Below are 27,051 nucleotides of genomic sequence, written 5' to 3' on the forward strand. Positions count from 1 at the left end.
ATGTTCTTTCCCATCCATCCTTCCTCACCTTGAAGTCAGTGTTTCCAATCAAACGGGATACTCTCAGCACAGTTTGGTAAGTGTGCTTTCTTGCCACCTCCATTGGAATGAGATGGTTCCAGGGGCTCTGGCCAACACGACCTGGGACTGGATCTCCGCTCCACCACCCACAGGCTCTGGGAACCCTTGAGCACCCACTGAAACTGTCCCTTAGCTTCCTCACCCATGAAGCTGGAGAAACAGCATGTCATCTCAGAGGAGGACTAGGAGCAATCACCGAGCCAGTTACGTGTATCAAGTACCCACCCTTCCATTCTTACACTGCAGGCAGGCCTCAGTTTACTGCACTTTGCAGACTGTTGCGGGTTTTTTTTTTTTCTTTTCTTTTTAAACACAAATTGAACGTTTGTGGCAACCCTGCATTGAGCAAGCCTACTGGCTCCATTTTTCTAACAGCATTTTTTAATTTAGGTATATACACTGGCTTTTTATTAGAGACAGTGCTATATACTGTACACTTAACAGACTACAGTATATAGTATAAACATAACTTTTATATGCACTGGGAAACAAAAAAATTTGCGCAACTAGCTTTACTGCAGTGGTCTGAAACGGAACCAATAAAACCTCTGAGGTACTCCTGTATTTCAAAGCCCCCTCTCCCCCACCCAGCCAAACCCTCCAAAATAGTTGTGGATTGAAAGAGCACTGTCATCTGACACAGAAACATGAGGAACCCAGGCTGACCTTCCGTAAGAGCTGGGGCCCTGACCCAAGTACAGCCGTGTCCTCCTGGCACAGCAGTGGTCAGAGGCAGAGTGAGGCACAAGCCGAAAGAGACTGGGGAGACTGACCCAGAACCTGAAGGCTAAGGCTACACACTTCTGGGCTCACAATGGGAGATACAGTCCACCCACTAGCCCTGAAACTTCCCATTTCTCACTGCGATGGCTTGTGTTTGTACATCTGACAGTGAGGTCACTCTGGAGGCACCTTCTATATTTCAGAAGGAAATAAAACTCGTAAGAGCTGACCACTGTGTTTGAAGCTTATATGCAGCGGATCCTAGGAATTTAGAGAGGGCAAGATTGTGCCCCCAGTCCCGGGCACCAGTGCACACCCTCATACCTGCTGGCCTGAGAGCGTCGACTCCTCAGACACATACTGCTTCCGGATGGAGTAAAACATCGCACATTCTTTACCAAGGCTTTCAAAACATTCCTTTTCGTCATCCCAGTTCACCTGCTCCAAAGAGAGAATTCAATACCTCAACATAGGTACGTGCTTTAAACACATTTCATTTCTAAATGGAGATAACAGACAACTTAAAAACTAAACGTGACTTTTTAGGCATTAAAGCTGTAAGTTGGAACTACTGAGTATTGCTGGGGTGGGCAGGGATGAGAGGGACCTTAGCCATGCTACCCTTTTCCTCTTCATCATTACAGATGACGGTAGGGCCATGTGCCCTCCCCGCCCCCCCACACACACACTCACACACCCACAGGACTGTCATCAGGATTGGCTCCATCACTTGCCTCAGTGGCCAGTCGGAGAATGAAGATAGGCAGACCCTCCAAGGGGGGCACGTAGTTGTCGATCAGAAGGGGTAATCCAACCAGGTTCCCTTCCTGCTTGTGGAAAAAAGGCCAGGACGGGATAAGAAATCATGCCGTTACAGTTTAAACAAATTCTCCCTGGTGCTTCCTCCAGGTCTTGTCCTCAGACCAGCCGTTCTGGGCAACCAGGTGCTTGACCAGGCTGGGCACTGGGGGCAGCAGAACTAAGCACTTAGAGCTTTCTGTCCTGACATGTAGCAGAGCCACCTTCTCTTTGGATCTGCTCACCAACCAAAGAACACATCAAGGAAAGCCCCAGAAATCAAGGGGTAAGAGGAAGAAACCTCTTAGGAGAGCAAGTGGCAAAGCATCATTTCCTTCACTGGGGCCTGCAGGGACCGTGGGATTCAGCTCTCCCTCCTGCCTGGGTCCTGCACCCTGGGGACAGGAATGGGCACGAATGGATGATAAAAGTTGTGAAACCTAGAAGTGCAAATAGGGAGTGAAGATGTCACAGAGGTCACAGGCTGCTTCTGAGAGGGGGCCCAGCCTTCTTGTCCTGATCCTGGACCAACTACAGAACTTGACTCTTATCTGAAGAATACAATGGAGGTATAAAAATGACCGTCGCCCACCTCATCAATCTCCAAAGAGAAGTAGTCTGCAAGCATCTCAGCCTTCTTTTTCAGAAACTCAACAATGTATTCGGCAAGTCCTTCTTTGGGACCATCTTCCTCTGTCCAGCCACTCTCAGGACTATCTAAGGCAAGCATGGCGAGGTCAAAGAGTGGTGCTGGCTCCTAGGACGGATCAAAAACATTAGGGATGAGCATAACAGGGCATCCAACGCAGCCTGAATTCCCACAAAACCATCTTCACAACAGCAGGTGAGAAGCGACAAATCTAACACTCATTCTGCAGTTCCCCCAAAGAAAACACCTGAAAATCCACAACAGAAGCTCATCCTCCTCCTCCTCACCAATGGCCATTGCAACAGAGAAGGTGTGACCAACAAAAAGACCTGCTGAACAGGTGGGAAAGGCGAGGCCGTGAGGCGGCACTTTCCTTCTGTGTAGCTTTAAGGACCCCAATTTCGTATTTCTAGAAAATCACAAGGCAGACACGAAGCAGATCATTCATTTCTTCCTACTGCCTTACCCATAACTAAAGCAAGGGGGAGGGAGAGTGAGTTAAATCGAATGACATTTCAGGTAAATCATCTGATTAGGAAGAAGACTGTAATCTATTGTGAAAAATAAGATGCCTAAATTTTCTTCCATTGCTCTCCTTCAGACATTGTAACTGTTGTCATACATTTTACATATTATAAACCCACAATACACTGTTCTTACTTTTTCATAACAACAGAGGAGTCAATTAACAAAAAGACCTAACAATCCTAAATGTCTATGCACTCAATAACAGAGCTTTAAAATATATGAAGGATAAAACAGAACTGTGAAGAGAAATAGACACAACTACATGGAGGCTTCAATATCCTTTCCCCAATAACTGACAGAACAAGTAGACAGAAAATCAGGATACAGAAGATTTGAGCATCACTATCAACTTGATACACCTGCCATTTATAGAATATTCTACTCAACAAGCCCATTTTCAAGTGCACATAAAGTATTTACCAACATAGACTATATTCTGGGCCACAAAACAAGTCTCAATAAGTGTAAAAGGATTCCAATATGTTCTCTGCAAAAATGGAATTAAGGGGTTCCCTGGTGGCGCAGTGGTTGAGAATCCGCCTACCAACACAGGGGACATGGGTTCGAGTCCTGGTCCGGGAAGATCCCACATGCCAAGGAGCAACTAAGACTGTGCACCACAACTACTGAGCCTGTGCTCTAGAGCCCGCAAGCCACAACTACTGAAGCCTGTGCACCTAGAGCCCGTGCTCCGCAACAAGAAAAGCAACCGCAATGAGAAGCCCACACACCATAACGAAGAGTGGCCCCTGCTTGCAGCAACTACAGAAAGCCCACGTTCAGCAACGAAGTCTCAATGCAGCCAAAAAATAAAATGAAATAACTTTTTTTAAATGGAATTAAATTAGAAATCAATACCAGATCTCTGGAAAATCCCCAAGTAATTAGAAACTAAGTAATATACTTCTAAATAATGCGAGGGTCAAAGAAAAAATCAAAAGGGAATTTAGAAAGTATTCTGAACTGAATGAAAATGAAAACAACTTATCAAAATGTGTGGGAAGCTGCTAAAGCAGCACTTGGGAGAAATTTATAGTACTTAACACCTATACTAGAAAAGAAAGATCTCAAATCAGTGACCTGTTTCAGCTTCTGAAACAGAAAAACAAATTAAAGTAAGTAGAGGAAAGGAAATATAAAGATCAGAGCAGGTAGCAATGAAATAGAAATCAGAAAATTAACAGAAAAATCAATGAAACAAAAAATCAGTTGAGATCAAACCCTCAGCCAGACTGATCAAGTTAAAAAGATATAAATTACCAATATTAGGAATGACAGAGTACAGTACATCAGTACAGATCTACAGACATTAAAAGAATAAAAAATATTCTGAACTTTATGGCAATAAATTTGAAAACTTAAACGGACAAATTCCTTGAAAGAAACCAAATACCAAGGCTCACTCAAGAAAAAGCTAACATGAATAGCTCTATATCTATGAAAGAAATTGAATTTTTAGTTAAAAATCTTCCTGTGAGGAAATCTCCAGGCCCAAATGGCTTCACTGATGAATTTTACCAAACATTTAAGGAATAAAGAATTCTACACAAACTCTTTTGGAAGATGGAAAAGGAAAAAGTATTTCCCAACTCATTCTATGAGGCCAGCATTACCCCATACCAAAACCAGACAAAGACAATACAAGAAAACTACACACCAATATCATTCGTGAATGCAGATGTTACGAGTTGTAAACAAGGGACTTCCCTGGTGGTCCAGTGGTTAGGACTCCACACTTTCACTGCCGGGGCCCGGGTTTAATCCCTGATCAGGGAACTAAGATCCCACAAGACGCGCAGCCCAGCCAAAAAAAAAAGTTGTAAGCGAAATTTTGACAAATCAATTCCAGTAATATATAAAAAGGATAATACATCATGTACAAGCAGGGTTCACCCCAGGAATGCAAGACTGGTTTAAAATATGAAAATCAATCAATGTAATTCACTATAGTAACAAACTAAAAAAAGGAAAACCATACAATTATCTGAACAGATACAGAGGAAGCATCTGAAAAAATTCAGCATCCATTCCTGAAGAAAAACTCTGAGCAAACAAGGAATAGAAGGGAACTTCCTCAACCGCCTAAGGGTCATCTACAAAAAGCCAACCGATGGCAGAAAGCATACTTCATAGTCAAAAACTGAATGCTTCCCCCAAGATCAGGAATAAGAGAAGGATTTCCATTCTCACCACTACTGTTCAACCTTGTACTAAGCTTCTTGCCAGTGTAATCAAGCAAGAGAAAGTAAGAAAAGGCATCCAGATTGGAAAGGAAGGAATAAAACTGTCTTTACTCACCGATGCTATGATCATCTACGGAGAAAATCTACTGGAGTTAATAAAAAAGCTACTAGAACTACTAAGTGAGTTTAACTAGGTCACAAGATATAAGATTAATGTACCAAAACACTTGTATTTCTAGATAGTAGCAACAAATGATTGACAATTTATAAAAATGTCACAATAGTATCCAAAAAATATGAAATATTAAGGGATAAATTAACAAAAGATTTTCTCCCCAAATTGATCCATAGATTCAACACAATCCCAATAAAAATTCCAGAGGGTTTTTTGTAGAGTATGTCAGATGTAAAAAGAAGACATGAAACTACATAGATAGTATGATTTTTAACTCTAAATTAAAATTAGGCAATGACAAGGTCTTGAAAGAAATGGACTAAACTTGTTAGCTGGAGTTGTGTTTGGGTCATGGGCTTTAAAGAATGTTTACTTCTATTTTTATCTCTTCCCAAGTTTTCTTAAGTAGATATGTATTAATTTCTATAATAATAATAATAAACATTTAAGTTGGCTACCAAATGACTGTTCTGCTTTGTATAAAACTATATGAAGATACCTCCATATGCAAATCATACAATAAACTATTCTAAGCATATTTAGAAAAATTTAATATACTACAAATAAGATAATAAGGCAGAGCTATTTTCAGAAATGACCAGTTGTTGAAGTTTCAGAAATGAGAACCAGGAAATAAACTTACCGATAACCTCAGAACACCAAAATTGGCAAAATCATAAATGAGAATCTGGTAGAACAGTTCTTCACTGAAAATAAAAATGAAGTGACATTAAGGAAAAGCTGAATCCATGCTTCAGAGCCAAGCAGTAGGGACAAAATGGGAGAGATAACCCGAGACGGGTAGGACAGAGATGTGCTGCTTTGCGGTGGCCTAACAGTCCTGGGATCTCCTGCTCCACCAGGGCTTTGGTGGCCGGCCTCTGCACACAGGTCAGACCACTAAGACCATCTGCCTTGTCATCACCCGTGCTCCGTCCCCACCCCTCTGGTGCTGTAAAAGGTTCTAACACTCAGTAGTGATAAAGTTAAGAAGGAGTTTTTGTTTGCGCACCTTTTCCCCACTTGCAAAGAATCCTATAAATCACTTCTTTTACAACTCACCATTTAAAAAATATGGGCTGTATAGGGAGGGCAGGGACGTGACCCCGGTTTTAAATCCAATCAGTTGGATTTAAAGGGCTGAGAGTGGGCGGTGCAGCAGACGTCCGCCAGAGCATCTCCCACAGTACCCTGCTGTACACAGCACACGCTGCAATGCTCCACCAGCACTAAGCCCTTAGCACCCAGTTCACAGCAGCCAACTTTTATTGAGCACTGGGCATCTAGCAAACCCAGGCATCTCATGTAATTTTACCTTCACAAAACCCTGCAAGTTAAGTAGTAATAACCCAAATTTCTCATCTTACAGATGAGAAATCCGAGACACAGATTAGGAAAGTGACTTGTCCATGGTCACATAAATGGTAAATGGTTGAGCCCAGATGTGAAACGACATGTGACTCTAAAGCCAGGGCCCTTTCCAACTATGTCATCCTGCTCTCCCCGGCTTTTCCTGCCTCTGCCTCCAGGACTACTCTTCTAGCAGCTCTGCTTTTTTCACATCCGCACCGATTTACCTAAGTTTGGTGGTGTTGAGAAGGTATAACTTGGTCTGATGCTGTGCCAAGGCCCACTGAGGATTCACACAGCCCACAAATGAGTGGTTACGCAGCACCTCCCGGAGAGCTGGAAAACAAGACACAGGTCAGTAACTGCACCCCACCAACACCTCTCTGCAGCCCAAAGCACCAGAACTAGAGACAACAAACAGGTACCTGAATGGAACCTCTTGCTGAAAGTACACACAAAGAAGGAATAAGATAGAACTAATCTTTCAAAATGCAACAAGGAATTGCCAAAAGATTTAGGAATACTCAAAGATCACCATCCAAGACAAAGCAGGAAGCCAGAGAAGTAACAAGAGCTCTGAAACCAGCTTTATCCAAAGACACTGGAGGAACTGCAGGTATCAAGAACTTCAGTTTTTGCAGGCTCTGAGGTGTAGAGAAAGAAAAACAGAAGCCTAGGAATGTTGCGAAATGTGGACTGTAACAGGAGGCCACTTCCCCTTTTGCAGCCAGGATTCACACTAAGCAGGTTGCTTGACAACTTAAAGTGGAGATTTTAGTTTAAACTGATTCCAGGGCTGACTGTTCCTCCAGGTTCCTGATAGAATCAAATGCAAATTCTCTCTGGAGAAATTCATCTTCAACCCAGACTTCAAATAATTCCTCACAGATAAAGTACCAGGACTTAGTGGTCAAAAAGTTACAAAATACACAAAGAAACTAGGCACCAAGAATTAGAATCCAGAAGAAATCACAGAATCACATCTGCCAAGTTTTAGAGACTGGAAATATTGGCAAAGATGATAAAATAATAAGCATGTTCAGTATGCTTAAGAGGTATTAAAACATTGAATAAGTGACAGGAGACTATCAAAACTGATCAAGGAAAGACAAATATGGTATCACTTACATGTGGAATCTAAAAAATAATACAAATAAACTTATTTACAAAACAGAAACAGACTCACACACAAAGAAAACAAATTTATGGTTACCAAAGAGGAAAGCAGGTGGGGATTAATTAGGATTATGGGATTAACAGATATACACTACTATATATAAAACAAGGACCTACTGCATACCACAGCGAACTATATTCAACATCTTGTAATAACCTAGAATGGAAAAGAATCTGAAAAAGAATGTGTGTGTGTGTGTGTGTGTGTGTAACTGAATGACTGCTGTACATCTGAAACTAATATTGTAGATCAACTATAGTGCAATTTAAAAAATAAATAGAAAAAGGAAACAGAAATAACACCAATCTTACATAAACTCTTTCAAAAAATAAAGGAAGAATAATTCCTACCTCACAAGGTTAGCATAACCCTAATACCAAACCTGAGAAGACATTGAAAAAAGGAAAATTTTAGACCAATATCCTTTACAGTCATAGGTGCAAAAATCCTAAACAAAACATCAGCAAATTAAATCCAGCAATATATTAAAAAAAAAAAAAAGAATAATACAATCAAGAAGAGATAAGCCCAGGAAAGCAAGGTGATTTAGCGTCTGGAAAATCTCACCATATTAACAGAATAAATGAGAAACACATGATCATTTTAGATATAGAAAGAGTATTAGACAACAACAATTTATAATTAAAAACTCTCAACAAACTAGGAACAGAAAATAACTTCCTTAATCTGAAAAGGGCATCTATGAAAAACCTCCAGCTAACATCATGTTTAATGGTTAAATACTGAATGTGTTCTTTCCACAATGGAGAACAAGATAATTAACACCCATGCTCACTCATCCTATTTGACGTTGTACTGGTGGTCCTAACCACTGTAGTGAGGCAAGGAAACAGTATAAAAATATGAAAGGAAAAAAGTAGAACTGTCTCTATCTGCACCTTTGGCAAGGTCACGTGATACAACATCTTTTGTATTTTAATACGCTAACAGGTGGGGGTCAAAATACCATGGTAAACAATGGGGAAAATGATTTTATTCTGACTCAATCTTAAAAATTTAAACCAAAGTTAATAAAAATAAGTTTATATTAAAAATGATCAAGGAGATTTCAAAAAAAAACAAAATTTCTAAAAATAAAAAACATAATAACTGAAATTAAAAATCAAGATAGACTGGGGCTTCCCTGGTGGCGCAGTGGTTGAGAATCTGCCTGCTAATGCAGGGGACACGGGTTCGAGCCCTGGTCTGGGAGAATCCCACATGCCGCGGAGCAACTAGGCCCGTGAGCCACAACTACTGAGCCTGTGTGTCTGGAGCCTGTGCTCCGCAACAAGAGAGGCCGCGATAGTGAGAGGCCCGCACACCGCAATGAAGAGTGGCCCCCGCACCGCGATGAAGAGTGGCCCCCGCTTGCCACAACTAGAGAAAGCCCTCGCACAGAAACGAAGACCCAACACAGCCAAAATTAAATAAATTGTCTAAAAAAAAAAATGGCATGAACATTACCACAATAAAGGGGGAAAATACTCTAAAAAAAAAAATCAAGATAGACTGAACAGAGTGGACAAAGTTGGCAAGGTAATTAATGGTAAGGGAGATCTAAAAAAATTATCCGAAGTGCAGCACAGAGAGACAAAGAAATGGAAAATATGAAAGACAGCTTATGCAATATGGAGAAGAATAAATATGTAAGTAAGTCCCGGAAGGGGCAGGGGACAGGGAGAGACAGTAACTGGAGACTCTCAAGACAAAAGATCAGAGAATATCCCAGAAGTGATGAAAGACACCAAACCTCAGCTCCAGGAAGCCCAACAAAATCCACACCTGAGATAAGCAGGACACTAAAGAGATCTTAAAAGCTCTCAGAGAGAAAAGAGAGAATACCCACAAAGTATTAAAATATAAGACTGACAGCTGAATTTTCAACAGCAACAATAGAAGCCAACGACTGATAAAATAACACCTTCAATGCATTGAGAAAAAAATAATTGCCAATCTGGAATTTTAAACCCAGCAAAGAAACTTATCAAAATAAAGATGGATTAGACAAAGCAAAACTCAGCTTGCCATCTCAGGCCCCACAGAAGGAGGTGCTTTGGGCAGACCATGAAAGGTCTGAGGAAAAGAATTATGAGCAGAAAATATTGGCTAAACCCAAACAAACTGACAGTAACAACATAATATGGAACAATGAGATATACACATGGAAACTGTGACTATAACACCATATACCAAAAATTAATTCCAGGTGGACTAGAGATTTAAGTATAAGCATTTTAGGAGACAATATAAGAATATAGATTTAATTATCCCAGAGATAGAAAGAATTTCCTAAATAAGATTAAAAGGCCAATGTGTGGTAGAGGAGTGATCAAGATGGCAGAGTACTAGGACATGAAGCTCACCTCCTCCCACAAATACAACAAAAATACATCTACATGTGAACAATTCTCACAGGATACCTACTGAACACTGGCAGAAGACCTTAGACCTCTGAAAGGGCAAGAAAATCTCCAAGTAACCAAGTGGGGCAAAAAAATAAATAAATAAATAAGAAAGCGAGAAAGGAATCGGGACAGGACCTGCATCCCTGGGATGAAGCTGTAGAAGAGGAAAGGTTTCTGTACCCTGGGAAGTCCCGTCACCAGTGGGGAATCAACCAGGACAGAGGGGGAGGTTCAGAACCTCAGAGAACACAGCAACCAGTTTGCAGCAGTTAGAACAGAAAAAGACATGCACAGTCAGTACCACAGCTCTGCACTTCTGAACCTGAGACACCTATCTGCTGATACAGGTGGGGGCTGGGTGCGGAAGCTTGAGCTTCAGAGATCAGACCCAGAGAGAGGACTGGGATGGACTGCACGGAAACAGCCTGAAGGGGCTGGAGCCTGGTGCAACCACACCTGATGGTGTATGCAGAGGAAGCCTGGGCTGCCTTAGAGGCCAGGTGCCATTGTGTCAGTAGTGCGTGAGGGGAGGGGCGGGAACCACCACTACAGCCTTTCTACCCGCGAGAGCTCTAAGGCAGCAAGACACTGCCTACAGGAGCTCCAGGAGCAGTCACGAGTCGCTGCTGTTCCCGGGACTTCAGGAGCAGTCTCGAGCTGCGCACCTTGCCCTCCTAGACTCCAGGAGCAGTCCCGAGCCACCTCCATTCTAATCATGCGCTCTGGGGGCACACGTGAGCTGCCACTGCCACTGAGAACTCCACGACCAGGCACCAGCCACAATATCTGCACATCCACTATCAAGAGGTAACAGCCAGCACACACTAAGGAAAGAGGTAGCAGACATCCAGACTAAAAACAGCCCTCACACCAAAAACTCTTAAACCCACACAAGCTACACAGGGAGGCTTCCACATATAAATAGCCCTCCAAGACCACAGCAGATAATTGTTTCTCCTAAACTCATAGAGCAAGAGAACTATAAGTAAAATGAAGAAGCAGAGGAACCACTCCCAATTAAAAAACCAAGAGAATTCCCCTGAAATAACAAACAATGAAACAGACCTCTTCAGTCTAAGAGACACTGAGTTCAAAAAGGAGATAATGAAAATACTGAAGGAATTTAGAAAGGCTATTGACAGAAATGCAGAGTACTGTAAAAAGGAACTAGAAGCTATAAAGAGGAACCAAGAAAAATTAGAAAACTCATTTGCTGAGATGAAAACTGAACCAAAGACAATGAATAGCAGAATAAATAATGCAGAAGAATGAATAAGTAACCAGGAAGATAGAATAATGGAAATGACCCAATCAGAACAGCAGACAGAAAGCCAAATGAAAAAAAAAAAAAAAAAAGAAAGCAACATAAGAGACCTATGGGATAATATAAATTGTGCCAATGTATGCGTAATAAGGATTCCAGAAGGGGAAGAAAGAGAAAAGGGGATCAAAAATGTATTTGAAGAAATTATGGCTGAAAACTTCCCAAACCTAAAGAAGGAAACAGATATCCAGGTACAGGAAGCACAGAGGATACCAAACAAGGTAAACCCAAACAGACCTACACCAAGACATATTATAATAAAAATGGCAAAAGTTAAAGAGAGGATTCTAAAGGCAGCAAGAGAAAAACAAAGGAGGCAAGGGAACCCCCATAAGGCTATCAGCTGATTTCTCTACAGAAACACTGCAGGACAGAAGGGAGTGGAAAGATACATCCAAAGTCCTAAAAGGGAAACATCTGCAACCTAGGATACTCTACCCAGCAAGATTATCATTTAGAATAGAAGGAGGGATAAAGAATTTCTCAGACAAGCAAAAACTAAAAGAATACAGCAATACTAAACCTATCCTAAAAGAAATATTGAAAGGTTTTCTCTAAATAGAAAAGAATCCATAGGAAAGAGAAAATCACCATCAGAAAGCAAGTCACCTAAATAAGCCAGTACACAGATTAAAAAAAAAAAATTCTGTGAAACTAATAATAACCACAATGAAACAGCAAAAGGATGAACATGAAGATGTAAATAAGGAGATCAAAATCATAAAATGTGGAGGAGAAAAGTAAGAAAATGTAGATTTTTTTTTTCATTCCCTAGAATGTGTTTGAGCCTAAATGACTACCAGTCTAAGACAAGTAGATATAGGAAGGGGTTAATATACTTGAAAAATGGTAACCACAAATCAAAAACATACAATAGATTCACAAAAACCAAAAAGAAGAGAACATAAGCATAATACAAAAGAAAATCATCAAACCACAAAAGGAAAAACAAAAAAGGGACAAAGAAGAAATATAAAATCAAAGGGAAAACAAAGTTTAAAATGGCAATAAATACATATCTATCAATAATTACCTTAAATGTCAATGGACTAAACACTCCAATCAAAAGACAGAGTGGGAGATTGGATAAAAAAGCAAGAGCCTATAATATGCTGCCTACAAAAGACCCACTTTAGAGGAAAGGACACACATAGATTGAAAGTGAGGAGATGTAAATAAGTATTTCATGCAAACTGAAATGAAAAGAAAGCAGGGGTTGTAATATTCATATCAGACAAGATAGACTTTAAAACAAAAGCCACGAAGAAAAATCTAAGGACACTATGTAATAATAAAAGAATTAATACACGAAGAGGATTATTACATTCATATATGCACCTAATACAGGTCAACATATATGCAACTAATACAGGAGCACCCAAATACATAAGATAAATACTAAAAGACATAAAGGGAGAAATTGACAAAAAAACAATAACAGTAGGAAACTTTAACGTCCCACTCACATCAATGGACAGATATTCTGGATAGAAGATCAGTGAGGCAACAGAGATCCTAAATAATACAATAGAACAGTTAATTAGACTTAATTGATATTTTCAGGACATTACACCCAAAAAAAAAGAAATTCTTTCCAAGTGCATATGGAACATTTTCTAGGATTGACCACATACTAGGGCACAAAACAAGCCTCAACAAATTTAAGGATATAGAAATTGTCTCGAGCATCTTTTCTGACCACAACAGCATGAAACTAGAAATCAACCACAGAAATATGTGGAAAAAATGATTACATGTAGGGCTTCCCTGGTGGCACAGTGGTTGAGAGTTCACCTGCCGATGCAGGGGACACGGGTTCGTGCCCCAGTCCAGGAAGATCCCACATGCCGTGGAGCGTCTAGGCCTGTGAGTGGCTATGGCCACTGAGGCTGTGCGTCCGGAGCCTGTGCTCCGCAACGGGAGAGGCCACAACAGTGAGAGAAAAAAAAAAACAATTACATGGAGACTAAACAACATGCTACTAAAAAAACCCAGCAGGTCAATAATGAAATCAAAGAAAATTTAAAAATACCTTGATATGAATGACAATAAAAATACAACCATACAAAATCTATGGGATGCAGCAAAACCCTTTCTTAGAGGGAAGTTCACAGCCATATAGACCTTCCTCAAAAAACAAGAAAAATCTCAAACAACATAATATGCCACTTAAAAGAATTAGAAAAAGAAGAACAAAACCTAGTCAGCAGAAGGAAAGAAATACTCAAGATCAGAGAGGAAATAAATAAAATAGAGATTAAAAAAAAATAGAAAAAAATCAATAAACCAAGAGCTGGTTCTTTAAAAGGTTAAACAATATCGACAAACCTCTGGCCAGGCTCACCAAGAAGAAAAGAGAGAGAACCCAAATAAACAAGATAAGAAATGAAAAAGGAGACATAACAACCAACACCACAGAAGTACAAAAAACCATAAGGGAATACTATGAACATGCCAACAAATTCAACAACCTAGAAGAAATAGACAAGTTTCTAGAAACATACAGCCCACCAAAACTGAATCAAGAAGAAACAAATAATTTGAACAGACCAATCACTACTAATGAAAGTCCACGACCAGATGGCTTCACAGGCAAATTCTACCAAACCTACAAAGAAGAATTTATACTGATCCTTCTCAAACTCTTCCAAAACATTGATGAGAACACTCCCAAAGACATTCTTATGAAGCCACCATCACCCATGACACTAAAACCAAAGACACCACCAAAAAAGAAAATTAGAGGCCAATATCTTTGATGAATATAGATGTTAAAGTTCTCAAAAAAATATTAGCAAACCAAATCCAACAACACATAAAAAAGATCATACACCACAGTCAAGTGGGATTCATCCCAAGTTCACAAGAATGGTTCAACATTTGCAAATCAATCAATGTGATACACCACAGAAACAAAAGAAAAGACAAAAACCACATGATCATTTCAATAGATGCAAAGAAAGCATTTGACAAAATTCTACATCCATTCATGATAAAAAAAAACTCTTACAAAAGTGGGCATAGAGGAAACATATCTCAACATAATAAAAGCTATTTATGACAAATCCACAGCCCATATAATACTAAAAACAGTGAAAAGCTGAAAGCCTTCCCACTAAAATCTGGAAAAAGACAAGGATGCCCACTCTCGCCTCTTCTATTCAACATACTATTGCAAGACCTAGTCACTGCAATCAGATAAGAAAAAGAAATAAAAGGTATCCAAATTGGAAGGGAAGAGGTAAAATTGTCATTATATGCAGATAACATGATTCTATATACAGAAAACCCTAAAGACTCCACACAAAAACTACTAAAACTGATAAATGAATTCAACAAGGTAGCAGGATACAAGATTAACACACAGAAATTGGTTGCATTTCTTTACACTAACAATGAAATATCAGAAAGAGAATGTAAAAAAACAATACCTTTCAAAATCGCACCCCCCAAAATAAAATATTTAGGAATAAACCTGACCAAGGAGGTGAAAAACCTATACACTGAGAACTATAAAACATTAATAAAGGAAACTGAAGATTCAAAGAAGTGGAAACATATCCCATGCTCTTGGATTGGAAGAATTAATATTGTTAAAATAGCCATACTTCCCACAACAATCTACAAATTTAATGCAATCCCTATCAAATTACCCATATTTTTCACAGAACTAAAAAAAAAATCGTAAAATTCATATGGAACCATAAAAGACCCAGAATTGCCAAAGCAATCCTGAAGAAAAAGAACAAAGCAGGAGCCATGCCCTCCCAGACTTCAGACATACTACAAAGTGACAGGAATCAAAAGAGCGTGGTATGGGACTTCCCTGGTGGTCCAGTGGTTAAGACTCTGCACTTCCAATGCAGGGGGCCCAGGTTCGATCCCTGGTCAGGGAATTAGATCCTGCATGCCGCAACCAAGAGCCCACATGCCACAACTAAAGATCCCACATGTCGCAATGAAGATCCCACATGCTGCAACGAACACCCAGTGCAGCCAAATAAATAAATAAATAAATAAACACAGAACAACAGCAACAAAAAAAAACAGCGTGGTATTGGGACAAAAACAGACATATGGATCAATGGATCAGAATAGAGAGCCCAGAAATAAACCCATACACCTATGGCCAATTAATCTTTGACAAAAAAAGCAAGCATATACTATGGGGAAAAGACAGTCTCTTCAGCAAGTGATGCTGGGAAAACTGGACAGCTGCATGTAAATCGATGAAGTTAGAACACTCCCTCTCACCATACACAAAAATAAACTCAAAATGGCTTAAAGGCTTAAACATTAAGACATGACACCATAAAACTCCTAGAAGAGCTCAAAGTCAAAACACTCTGACATAAATTGTACCAATGTTTTCTTAGGTCAGTGTCCCAAGGCAATAGAGATAAAAACAAAAATAAACAAATGGGACCTAATCAAACTTAGAAGTTTTTGCACAGCAAAGGAAACCATAAACAGAAGAAAGGTAAGCTACAAACAGGGAGAAAATATTTGCAAACAATGCAACCAATAGGCCTAGTATCCAAAATATACAAACAGCTCATACAGTTCAATAACAAAAAAACTAAACAACCCAATCAAAAAATGGGCAGAAGGGCTTCCCTGGTGGCGCAGTGGTTGAGAGTCCGCCTGCCAATGCAGGGGACACAGGTTCGTGCCCCAGTCCGGGAGGATCCCACATGCCACAGAGTGGCTGGGCCCGTGAGCCATGGCCGCTGAGCCTGCGCGTCTGGAGCCTGTGCTCTGCAACGGGAGAGGCCACAACAGTGAGAGGCCTGCATACCGAAAAAAAAAAGGGGGCAGAAAACCTAAATAGACATTTCGCCAAAGAAGACATATATTTAGGTCTTTAACCCATTTTGAGTAAGACCAGATACTATAAAACTCTTAAAGGAAAACATAGGCAGAACACTCTGACATAAATCACAGCGATATCGTTTTTGATACATCTTCTAGAATAATGTAAATAAAAACAAAAATAAACTCAAAGGCTTTTACACAGCAAAGAAAACTATAAACAAAACGAGAAGACAACCCACAGAATGGGAGAAAATATCTGCAAACAATGCGACTGACAAGGGATTAATCTCCAAAGTTTACAAACAGCTCATGCGGCTCAATATCAAAAAAAACACAAACAACCCAATCAAAAAATGGGCAGAAGACCAAAATAGACATTTCTTCAAAGAAGACATACAGATGGGCAACAGGCACATGAAAAGATGCTCAACATCACTAATTATTAAAGAAATGCAAATCAAAACTACAATGAGATATCACCTCACACCAGTCAGAATAGCCATCATCAAAAAGTCTACAAATACCAAATGCTGGAGAGGGTGTGGAGAAAAAGGAACCCTCCTATACTGCTGGTGGGAATGTAAATTGGTACAGCCACTATGGAGAACAGTATGGAGATTCGTTAAGAAACCAAAAACAGAGCTACCATATGATCTAGCTATCCTACTCCTGGGCATATATCTGGAAAAAAACATAGTTCAAAAGGATACATGCACCCCAATGTTTATAGCATCACTATTCACAATAGTCAAAACATGCAAGCAACCTAAATGTCCATTGAGAGATGAATGCATAAAGAAGATGTGGCACATACATACAGAGGAATATTACTCAGCCATTATAAAGAATGAAATAATGCCATTTGCAGCAACATGGATGCAACTAGAGATTATCATACTAAGTGAAGGAAGTTAGAGAAAAACAAATATCATATCACTTATATACAGAATCTAAAAAACATGATAAAAATGAACTTATTTACAAAATAGAAACAGACTCACAGGCTTAGAGAACAAACTTGGCAGGGAGGGATAGACTGGGAGTTTGGGATTGACATGCCCACACTGCTATATTTAAAATAAATAACTAATAAGGACCTACTGTATAGCACAGGGAACTCTGCTGAATACTCTGTAATAACCTAAATGGGAAAAAATTTTGAAAAAGACTAGATAAATATATCTATTCTTTAGATAGATATATATAACTGAATCACTTTGCTGTATACCTGAAACTAACATAACATTGTTAATCAACTATACTCCAATATAAAATAAAATGTTAAAAAATAATATTAAAAAGTTTAAAAAATATATATGGGGGGGAGCATTCATAAAAAAATACCACATGAGCCCCAAACTGAGGGAAGATATTTTCACGTAACTGATTACTGTCTAGAATAAACATATAAAGAACTTCTAAAATCAGTTAGAAAAGACCAAGCACCCAACAGAAACATGAGCAGAAAACTAGAACAGGCACTTAAGAGGAAATACACCGACTCAGCTTTATCAGTGATCAGGGAAACACGAATGAAAACCACCATTAGACACCTTTTCACTAACACCAAACTGGTAAAACGTCTGACAATATCAAATACCGGAGAAACAGTGGAGCAAAGCAACTCTTCACACTGCTGGTGGGACCACACACTTAGCGACCCGTTTGGAAAACAAGCTGTCACTTTACAAGCCAGCAGTAACTCTAAGTGTGTGTCTACTCTGCACAGAGCTTCCCGGCCAGTGTACCAAGCTCCTGATCTGCTCAGGTCCAGGAAAGGGGCTGCGGGCTGAGAGGCAGGGGTGACACCCCTGGAGTCCTCCACATGTCCTTCCATAGCAGAATGAATGACTAAACATGTGGCAAAGTCAGGAAGTGGAATCTATTACAAGCAGAAAAAGTAAACCAGAACGTAGCAAGATGGATGAATTTTAGGAATATGTGTACACTTATATACACTGCAGAAAAACAATATAATTCCCTTTATACAAAGTTTAAAATTTGTACAAGTAAACAATAAATTTTGTAGGGCTACAAATATGGGTGGTAAAACTATAATAAAAGAAAGGAAATAATAATCACAAAATGTAGGGTCACAGTTACCCTAAGGGAGGAGGGAAGGGGCTGGACAGGGAAAGAGCACACAGGGCTGCACAGGTGATGGCAACGAGCTGTTCCTTTAAGTTAGCGTTCATTTGTTTTCTCCTGTAGATCCTACTTATGTTTCATAAGCATGATTTTGCATCTACTAATTTATCTGAGTGTGTGTGTGTGTATGTATACATATATATATATTTAATGGAAGAAGTAAACATACCACCACAAAGGGGGACAGGGAAGGGGGTGGAGACAGCACGGCAAGGGTCTGGGGACAGCCATAAGCCTGTACATCACATTTTTACTGTACTTTTTTTTTAAGCTTGGACACCACACATGAGTTCTCACATTGTTACATAAGTTCTGCAACACTCTCTGCTCCCCCCGCAGAAAGAGGCTTATTTTCCTCATTTTTAGAATAAGTGTTCCCCTCTGTTCCCACTGGAAACTCAATGTCTCTACAGGATGTTCTGCGTAGGTGGAAAATGATTATTTTAAAAGCTGGAGAACATCAAATAATCCTGAATAATGAGGCACTGGAGGAAAGAGAAGCAGTGTAATTCACTAAAAAAGGGTCAGAGATTTTTCCATACAGACTTTTCATCAATGCTCTGACGCATCCACAAGCCACCAAAGGCCCAGCCTGGGCAGGGGGCCGCGAGGGGGGCGTTGGCTCCCTGCAGGGGGCTCAAGCCAGGCAGGAGGTCGACAGGGAGGACAGGCAGGGCTTCTCCTCCCTGGGCTCCATGAGGCTGCTTGCACCCATTCCGGCCTCCTATCAGGACCTCTAGAACCTGTGCTTTATTCCTCTCCTAGTTACGCCCACAGCACTGGAGGTCTGCGGGCGTTTCCCTACCATTCTGCCAGCAGCAAAATAGGACCAAATGCTCTGTGCTTCAAAGCCAAACCACACATCCGAGTTCACAACGGCAGCCTAGGGTCTCAGCACGTTCTCTGAGAAGCAAGTAAAGCCACCTGAAGGAAGGGTGAGCTGTCCTCTGGTTCCTAAGGGTCACATGTGGAACTTGCTTCCTGGCAGCCCCCGGGCGCCAGGGCCTCTGGCTGCTGCCTGAGCTGATCAAGCAGCCCTTCCAGGCAGATGTCACCCTGTCACCCTGGTGACACGGCCTCTGTCTCTGTTCCAGAACGTCCCTCATTCTACCTTATGTCACAGCCGGCGATTTACCAAACACCCGCCCCCCAACAGCGTAGACTCCTTTAAGACAGGGGTTTGAGTGCATTCAATGCATTTTCTGCCTCAGGGCTCAGCACGGTGCAATGTCTGCTGAACTGACTTCTGGGGGCGGGGGGTAAAATTTTTTTAATATTTATTTTTATTAATTATCATTTATTTTTGGCTGCGTTGGGTCTTCGTTGCTGCACATGGGCTTTCTCTAGTTGCAGTGAGCGGGGGCTACTCTTCGTTGCGGTGCATGGGCTTCTCATCGCAGTGGCTTCTCTTGTTGCAGAGCACAGGCTCTAGGCGTGCGGGCTTCAGTAGTTGTGGCACGGGGGCTTCAGTAGTTGCAGCGCACAGGCTCTAGAGCACGCGCTCAGTAGTTGTGCGCACGGGCTTAGTTGCTCCGCGGCATGTGGGATCTTCCTGGACCAGGGCTCAAACCTGTGTCCCCTGAATTGGCAGGCGGATTCTGAACCAATGTGCCACCAGGGAAGCCCCCTGAACTGACTTCTTGAACAAAAAGAAGCTGTTACATGGTGACAAACCATAGAAGAGTGTGTACACTTAAACCCAGGACTGTTCACCAAACGTCAAGAAAATAAAGTTGTGGATGAAAGGCTAAGCACATTTTCAGATTCAAGCGATAGCAAGTAACTTATGACATTCCTCATCCTCCTTAACAGATCAAAATTATGTGACTGGCAATAAGTAACTTAGTCATTATTAATCCAGGATAAGCCTAATTCCATGGAACACGTGACGGGATACCAGGCCAGAAATTATCCTCGTTGGTTGCTCGAAAGTGTACCCAGGAGGACTGGGTAAATCCAAAGACTCCAGAGTTGTCTGATGGAGCATTCAACTCTGACGTCCCTCAAAAATAGATTCCAGGGCTTCCCCTCTGAGGCAGCTCCTCCCAATCCCTCCTTCAGCAAAGATCTCCTGAGTCCCCGAGCCAGGCACTCTGCCAGGTACCGCGATGAAATAATCACACAAATAAGTGCAACTAAGAACATCGTTAAAGGAAAGCATCTTACTTCCTTCCTGGGCCAGGGTCACAGCTCTGTGGGGGCACAGCCAGGCTCTGGCCTGCCTCCCCAGATCTGAGCTTCAGAGAAATCCCCATAGGCATTCAACTCAGAGACAAGCAGCACCCCGGCCTGGGGCCGCATCAACAGACGCAGTGAGCAGGGCCCGAGGCAGCGGCACCCCACCCCCACCCCCACCTTTGCACATGGCGTCTCAGGTGTTCACCACAACAGCCCGGTAAGGGCTGTAGCAGGAACACCATTTCACAGAGCAGGGAAAGGCCCCACAAAGGTGAACAGACTTCTGAGTGGCTACGGAATGGTGTAGCTGGCAGGGGCTTCAGCAGAGTCCTCCTGGCTCCAAAGTGTTCACCCCACTCCCCACACCAGGACTGGGACTCCCTCTGTAGACCCTACCCTGCATGTCTGAAAATAGCCTCAAGTCTGAGGGATCAGGGATCACATGCTGTGCTCATCCCAACATGTGATCTAGAGCAGCTGATCTAGTTTTGCACCTAAATACTGGGCTAGCATCTCTGATGCAAGCCACACCAGTAACGACCCACCCTCCACAGGGCAGGCACCCAGGCCAGTTTTGCCTTGTAGGGATGTTCCAACTAATCTGTCCTCTCCATCTTCCATTTCCTTATCTTTAAAACAGAGATAACAGCATCTGCTCTGCCTCCCTCACAAGACTATTCTAGAATTAAATGAGGTAACACTCATGAACATACAATTTCAGAACATTTAGATTCATCAGCACTTCATCAATGAACTCCAAACCTGACCAAACCTGGTGCAGGTTAGCTTTGTACTGCACTGAAAACAGTTTGCAACTATTCAGAAATTTATTGAAATTATAACTTTAAATAGCCTGCTTTGCATAAGGAATACAAATCCTTAAAGAAAACTCAGTAAATTCCAAATCTGAGGGAGTCTGTCAATTAAGCAACTGTGAGGAAGGCTGCTAAATAAATCAAGTCATGGCCCAACCTCCTCTTAATTATTTAAAATGGTTTTAAAAGCTCCCAGCTTGAAGGCCAATAACAGAGGGAAAGAGCAATGGGAGAAAATCTTAACGGAAACAGAAATCAGAAGCCAACTGGCAGCGCCATCTGCAAGTTGCAAGGCCTTAGTCACAGGAAGCATATAGCCTTCCAAGGGAACAGGCCCCCTATGCCTTTCCCCACATGCAGACACACAAAGGCCCAGAGTGCGAAGAAAAGAAAGAACGGGCAAGGAAAGGCAAATTGAGGCCTTCCTGCATTCATTCAAACAAGCAGTAACTGAGAGAGATGTAAGGGGCCTCTGAGTCAGAGCAGCTGTTTAGGAGGCTAACAGTCAGTGGGAAAGGCACTAAATTGCTCCTTGGCCACGCCGCACAGCTTGTGGGATCTCAGGTCCCTGACCAGGGATCAAACCTGGGCCCTCAGCAGTGAAAGCGCAGAGTCCTAACCACTGGACTGACAGGGGATTCCTCACTCATTTCTTTTAGAAGTCCAGGTTGTCATATTTTAAGATAACTTTCAACACTGCTATAAAATGTTAACTTGTTTAATCAAGAAATGTGTAGTAGGGCTTCCCTGGTGGCGCAGTGGTTGAGAGTCCGCCTGCCGATGCAGGCATGGGTTCGTGCCCTGGTCCGGGAGGATCCCACATGCTGCGGAGCGGCTGGGCCCGTGAGCCATGGCCGCTGAGCCTACGCGTCCAGAGCCTGTGCTCCACAACAGGAGAGGCCACAGCAGTGAGAGGCCCAAGTACCATAAAAAAAAAAAAAAAAGAAAGAAAGAAATGTGTAATAGATGAAAAATGGCAAGGCCAGGGCTAAACTGTGTAGGCTCAAGTGCAGAGCCGCCCAGTGGAGCCCAGCAATGATGGCTCCACCTGGAGCACGACTGTAACTCAACAAGTGGGGTCAGGACTGCTATTAGGGCCAAGTCACTATCACACACCTCAGTCCCTGTGTCAGTTCATCCCTGGGAGGTGACGAGGTCCCTTCCATTACTAAAACCGTAAAGTTAGTTTTGGAGTAATGGGGACTCAAATGGAGTTTTATACTCAGGTGTTCTGAAAGCTATTTCTGAGGGATTTTTCACTTTAGGATATAAAAATATCTATTGACTCCTTACTCTGTACCAAGTGTTTTACTTACATTTTCTCTCTAACCAGCACAATAATCTTCAAGCGTGAAATTAATCTCATTTTACAGATGAGGAAAAACTGAGTCACAGAAAAGTTAGGTCATGAGTCTAAGGTCACACAACAGAAGCAGTAGTGCCCAGATACAAACTAGGGCCCCCCAGAGCCTGTGCACTTTCAGCAACAGCACACCCAGGGCAGGCCGTGCTGCTTTTAGCTAAGACAGAAATCAAACTGAAGATTATTTAAATGACCACTTTACTCTGACTCCTCTGGTTTAACGAGAGTACCAATTAATTCTAACTAAAACCAGAGACTACTTTTCCCTTCTCTCCCAGTTGAAAATTATTTTTCAGCTGCTGCTGCTGTGGGTTACTAAAGGAAGCGAGGTTTGTTCAGCACACTGCAGAGGCTGTCCCAACACAAACGCTTCCTGAACTTCCCAAACCTTCACATTAGCAGTTCTGGCCCTGGGAGTCGCAGGCAGCCCTCAGCACTTACGTACTCTCATGTCCCCGCTCACTGATTTCTTCCTGGAGACTCAGAATGCTGGTAAGGTTAATGATCCTTCTCCGGGGGGTACAAGCTGCTGTCATTTCCTTTTGGGATGCATCCTCCACCATTTCCAAATCAGAGCCTTCCCGATGTCTCTTTCTGCAAAGTAAACGAGGAACTGGCAGCTCATAACTATCTTAAAAAAACTGTTTCAAACCCAGTCAAATTTTGTGCCTTGCATTTTGGAGAAGGGAGCAGCTTCTCTGTGCCAGATCTCCACATCTGGGGAGGGCTCCCTGTGCTGGAGGCGGCCAGCCAGATCAGGATGTCCTCCCAGATGCTGCTTCCCTGACACCCCTCAAGCCTTATTAGTGGCCACTGCAGGCAGCAGGGCTTTGGAGTCTGGCTCAGCCCGGAGACATGCAGGGTCTCGATCAAGTGCGCTGACCTCACCACATCTCATTCATTCAGCCCTCCATCCATCCGTCCATCGGGCACTGTTATAGTACCAACCTCACACAGCCATGACAAAGTGCCTGCCCTCACCATGCTACCTTTCTAGTGGGAGAGTCAAACAGCAACCGAAGAAAGATCATTTTAAGTAGCAACAAATACTGTGAGGAAAATAAAACAAGGTAACAGAATGAAGGAGAAGCAAGAGAACTTTAGATTAAATGGACGAAGAAGGTCTCTGGTAAGAGGCGACATCCGAGTTGAGACCTGGGCGACAAGAAGCCGGAGAGTTCCTGCACCGAGGGACCAGCAAAAGCAAAGGGGTGAGAGCTCAGGGAGGTCGGGTCAGCACTGGAGCAGCGTGGCCAAAGCGCCACGAAGGGGAGGAGAGTGATGAGCTGGGGGCAGGCAGGCTGGTTTCACCCCAAGTGCCGCGGGAAGCACTGGTTTTCAGCAAGGAGTGAGACACCCTGGTTCCTGGTTCAGAAAGATTCCTCTGCTGTGTGGTAAATGGCTCGCAGCATTAAGTCCCCAAGTGATAAACAGAAATGTCACACTTCCCAGCAGGGCTGTTAAGAGCATTAACTGAGATAATGCATATTAAGTATCTGGCACACAGTGGATGCTCAGTGAACGTTAGCATCCTTTATTATTCTCTGAAAACAAATCCTTAGAAGCCATCTCCCTAGACTGACTTGGAAGTGAGCAAACCAGAGTTAAAAAACTCACCCAAGTTCCACTGGGCAATCAGAGCCAGGGTTTCAGTGGTCAGACACCAGGGGGATGTGCGGCCTCAGGCAAAGGACTTCACCCTGAGCTCCAGGGTCAGTACCCGCACACACTGAATAAGGAACATCCACCTTACAGATGTCAGTGAGACGTCCTTGAAGCACCCACAGAGTGTACACTGAAGATGCTCAAAATTAACTGACAGTCATTAGTACGGCTGTTCCTGCCCCCTCTCTCTAACCACTAGCTCATGCACTTCAGGGAGTTTCATAATTTGAACTGAGAAACTGTTCTTCTGAAAGGAGTGAAAGCAGCTTGCAGTAGGATGGAAGAATCCTCCAGATATTTTAGGCCCCCCTTTCCAGCCACCTCTGCTGTTGAGGCTTTATCAAAATTCAATACTAAAATTAAAGGATAGATCTTCTTTTTTTCTGATGTGTTTTTAAATAATGTTTGGAATCACGGACATTTAAGATATTTCAAAGGCCACTGTGATGGGTGACTCTAAAGCCATGGTCAAAGGCCAACAGTAGACCAGGCCAAAGCACCAACCCATTGGAGGGAGAGGGCAAATCAGGGAGAGAAGATGCAAGGGGTTTGTGACAGTCCAAGTTAGAAGGTAGTTTCATTAAAGAACGAAGGAGGACTTCCCTGGTGGCGCAGTGGTTAAGAATCCACCTGCCAACACAGGGGACACGGGTTCGAGCCCTGGTCTGGGAAGATCCCACATGTCGCAGAGCAACTAAGCCCATGCGCCTCAACTACTGAGCCTGTGCTCTAGAGCCCGCGTGCCACAACTACTGAAGCCTGCATGCCTAGAGCCCGTGCTCCACAACAAGAGAAGCCACCGCAATAAGAAGCCCGCGCACCGCAACAAAGAGTAGCCCCTGCTCACAGTAACTAGAGAAAGCCTGCGCGCAGCAACAAAGACCCAATGCAGCCAAAAATAAAGTAAATAATTTTTTTAAAATAGTTTAAAATAATAATGATAATAACGAAGGAGGCAAGCTGTGCTTTCCCACAAGGCCATACCTGGGGTTCTCAGGGCTGGAAGAGGGCCCTCTCTTCTCTGACGAGTCTGCAGTCCTCTTTGCTGCATCCTCCTCCAAGCCCTGATTCTTGGCAGCCACTTCAGCAGGAGCTGAGAGTTCAAGCATTTCCTCATCCTGCTGCCTGGCCCCGCTACTAGAAGCAGCTGTCCTGTCCTCTACGACAACAGCCTGGGGCTGACTGGATAGGGCTTTGCTCACAGGCTGCACGAAGGCATCGAGTTTCTGTTCCCGGCAATCTGTGCGGACCATCTGGTGGGCATACACCTTGTCGCCACTTCCAGCAGTAGATGAGAGGGTCACACCTGTTGTGGATTTAACCACTTCCCCAGAGGGGCCAGTAAGACCTGGTAGTAAAGTCTGTGTCAAAAAAGATGACAGTGGGAAAAGTCAGTGTATGAAGGACAGAAGCACAGGTCCCAAAATGGAGTAAAAGCTAGAACCAGGTATATCATTACAGAATTATTATAGAAGCAATTCTGACCAAAATTTGAAGTATGAAATTAAAAATACACAAATAAAAAATTCAGCTAAATCCTTATAATTTAAAAACTGGTTTGAGGGCTTTCCTGGTGACGGAGTGGTTAAGAATCCACCTGCCAATGCAGGGGACACGGGTTTGGGTCCTGGTCCGGGAAGATCCCACAAGCAACGGAGCAACTAAGCCCATGCACTGCAACTACTGAGCCTGTGCTCTAGAGCCCATTAGCCACAAGTATTGAGCCCACGTGCCACAACTACTGAAGTCCGCGTGCCTAGAGCCCATGCTCCACAACAAGAGAAGCCACTGCAATGAGAAGCCTGCGCACCGCAACAAAGAATAGCCCCCACTCACCGCAACTAGAGAAAGCCCGCACGCAGCAATGAAGACCCAATGCAGCCAAAAATAAAATAAATTTATCAAAATAACCCTTAAAAAATAAAATAAAAACTGGTTTGATATAAAAATACTAGTGTAAAACTCTCATATTTTTGTCTACTTTTTATTTTTTTGCTGCCATAAGAGATTTTTTTTATTGTGGTAAAGTATACATCACATAAAATTTATCATTTAACCATTTTCAAGTGTACAGTCCTGTGGCATTAAGTACATTCACACTGTCGTGCAACCATCACCAACATCCACCCTCCCAAACGGAAACTCTCTACCCATTAAACAGTAACTCCCCATTCTCCCCTCCCCTCTAGCTCTGGCAACTACCTTCCTACTGACTATTTTTAAATATACACATTTCCTAGGTCTGTCCACTGGAAAGGCCTGAAAGCAATGACCACCCAGTAGCAATGAGGTCCCCCAATCCCAGATTATAGTGTCTAAATGCCATTCCCCACTAAAATAAACCAGAGTTCCTTGGAAAAGTGGCCAATTCCAGGGCATGGGCTGGGAAAGTACAGAGTGAGCCTACAAACATCCTGTCTCACCAGACACAAGGAAACTATCAAAAACTCATGGAATTGGGTCAAAAGGACAAGAGCCCCAGCCTGAATGGGCTTCTGCTGGCCAAAGATGGAATAATTTGACTACAACTGATTGAATTATGATGCTTGTTAACAACTATGACAAAATACTAAAAGAGAAAGAGAGAAAAATGGAGAAGCGAAAGAGGGAGGGAGAGAGGGAGAGACAGAAAAAAGTCATTAAATGTTACTGGACATTGCTAGGACACCAA

The 27,051-nt window shown here is 42.4% G+C and overlaps 1 protein-coding gene and 1 non-coding gene across 3 annotated transcripts in view; one reads left to right on the plus strand and one right to left on the minus strand.

The window, feature by feature from the left end:
* MLH1 (mutL homolog 1) overlaps window positions 1-27,051 on the minus strand; it is a 51,223-nt gene that overhangs the window by 764 nt on the left and 23,408 nt on the right. For both annotated transcript variants that reach the window (XM_019946881.2, XM_033864550.2), the window contains 7 exons: window positions 25,365-25,741; window positions 23,161-23,309; window positions 6,715-6,823; window positions 5,781-5,844; window positions 2,195-2,359; window positions 1,539-1,631; window positions 1,129-1,242 (listed from right to left, as the gene is read on the minus strand). In XM_019946881.2, the coding sequence (XP_019802440.1) occupies window positions 1,129-1,242; window positions 1,539-1,631; window positions 2,195-2,359; window positions 5,781-5,844; window positions 6,715-6,823; window positions 23,161-23,309; window positions 25,365-25,741 (1,071 nt within the window). The remainder of the gene's footprint in view (window positions 1-1,128; window positions 1,243-1,538; window positions 1,632-2,194; window positions 2,360-5,780; window positions 5,845-6,714; window positions 6,824-23,160; window positions 23,310-25,364; window positions 25,742-27,051) is intronic.
* Window positions 15,220-15,292, plus strand: TRNAG-UCC (transfer RNA glycine (anticodon UCC)). The gene has a single exon. It is a non-coding gene; the product is annotated as a tRNA-Gly (tRNA).

The sequence above is a fragment of the Tursiops truncatus genome, chromosome 10 (assembly GCF_011762595.2).
Source record: "Tursiops truncatus isolate mTurTru1 chromosome 10, mTurTru1.mat.Y, whole genome shotgun sequence".
Taxonomy (NCBI): domain Eukaryota; kingdom Metazoa; phylum Chordata; class Mammalia; order Artiodactyla; family Delphinidae; genus Tursiops; species Tursiops truncatus.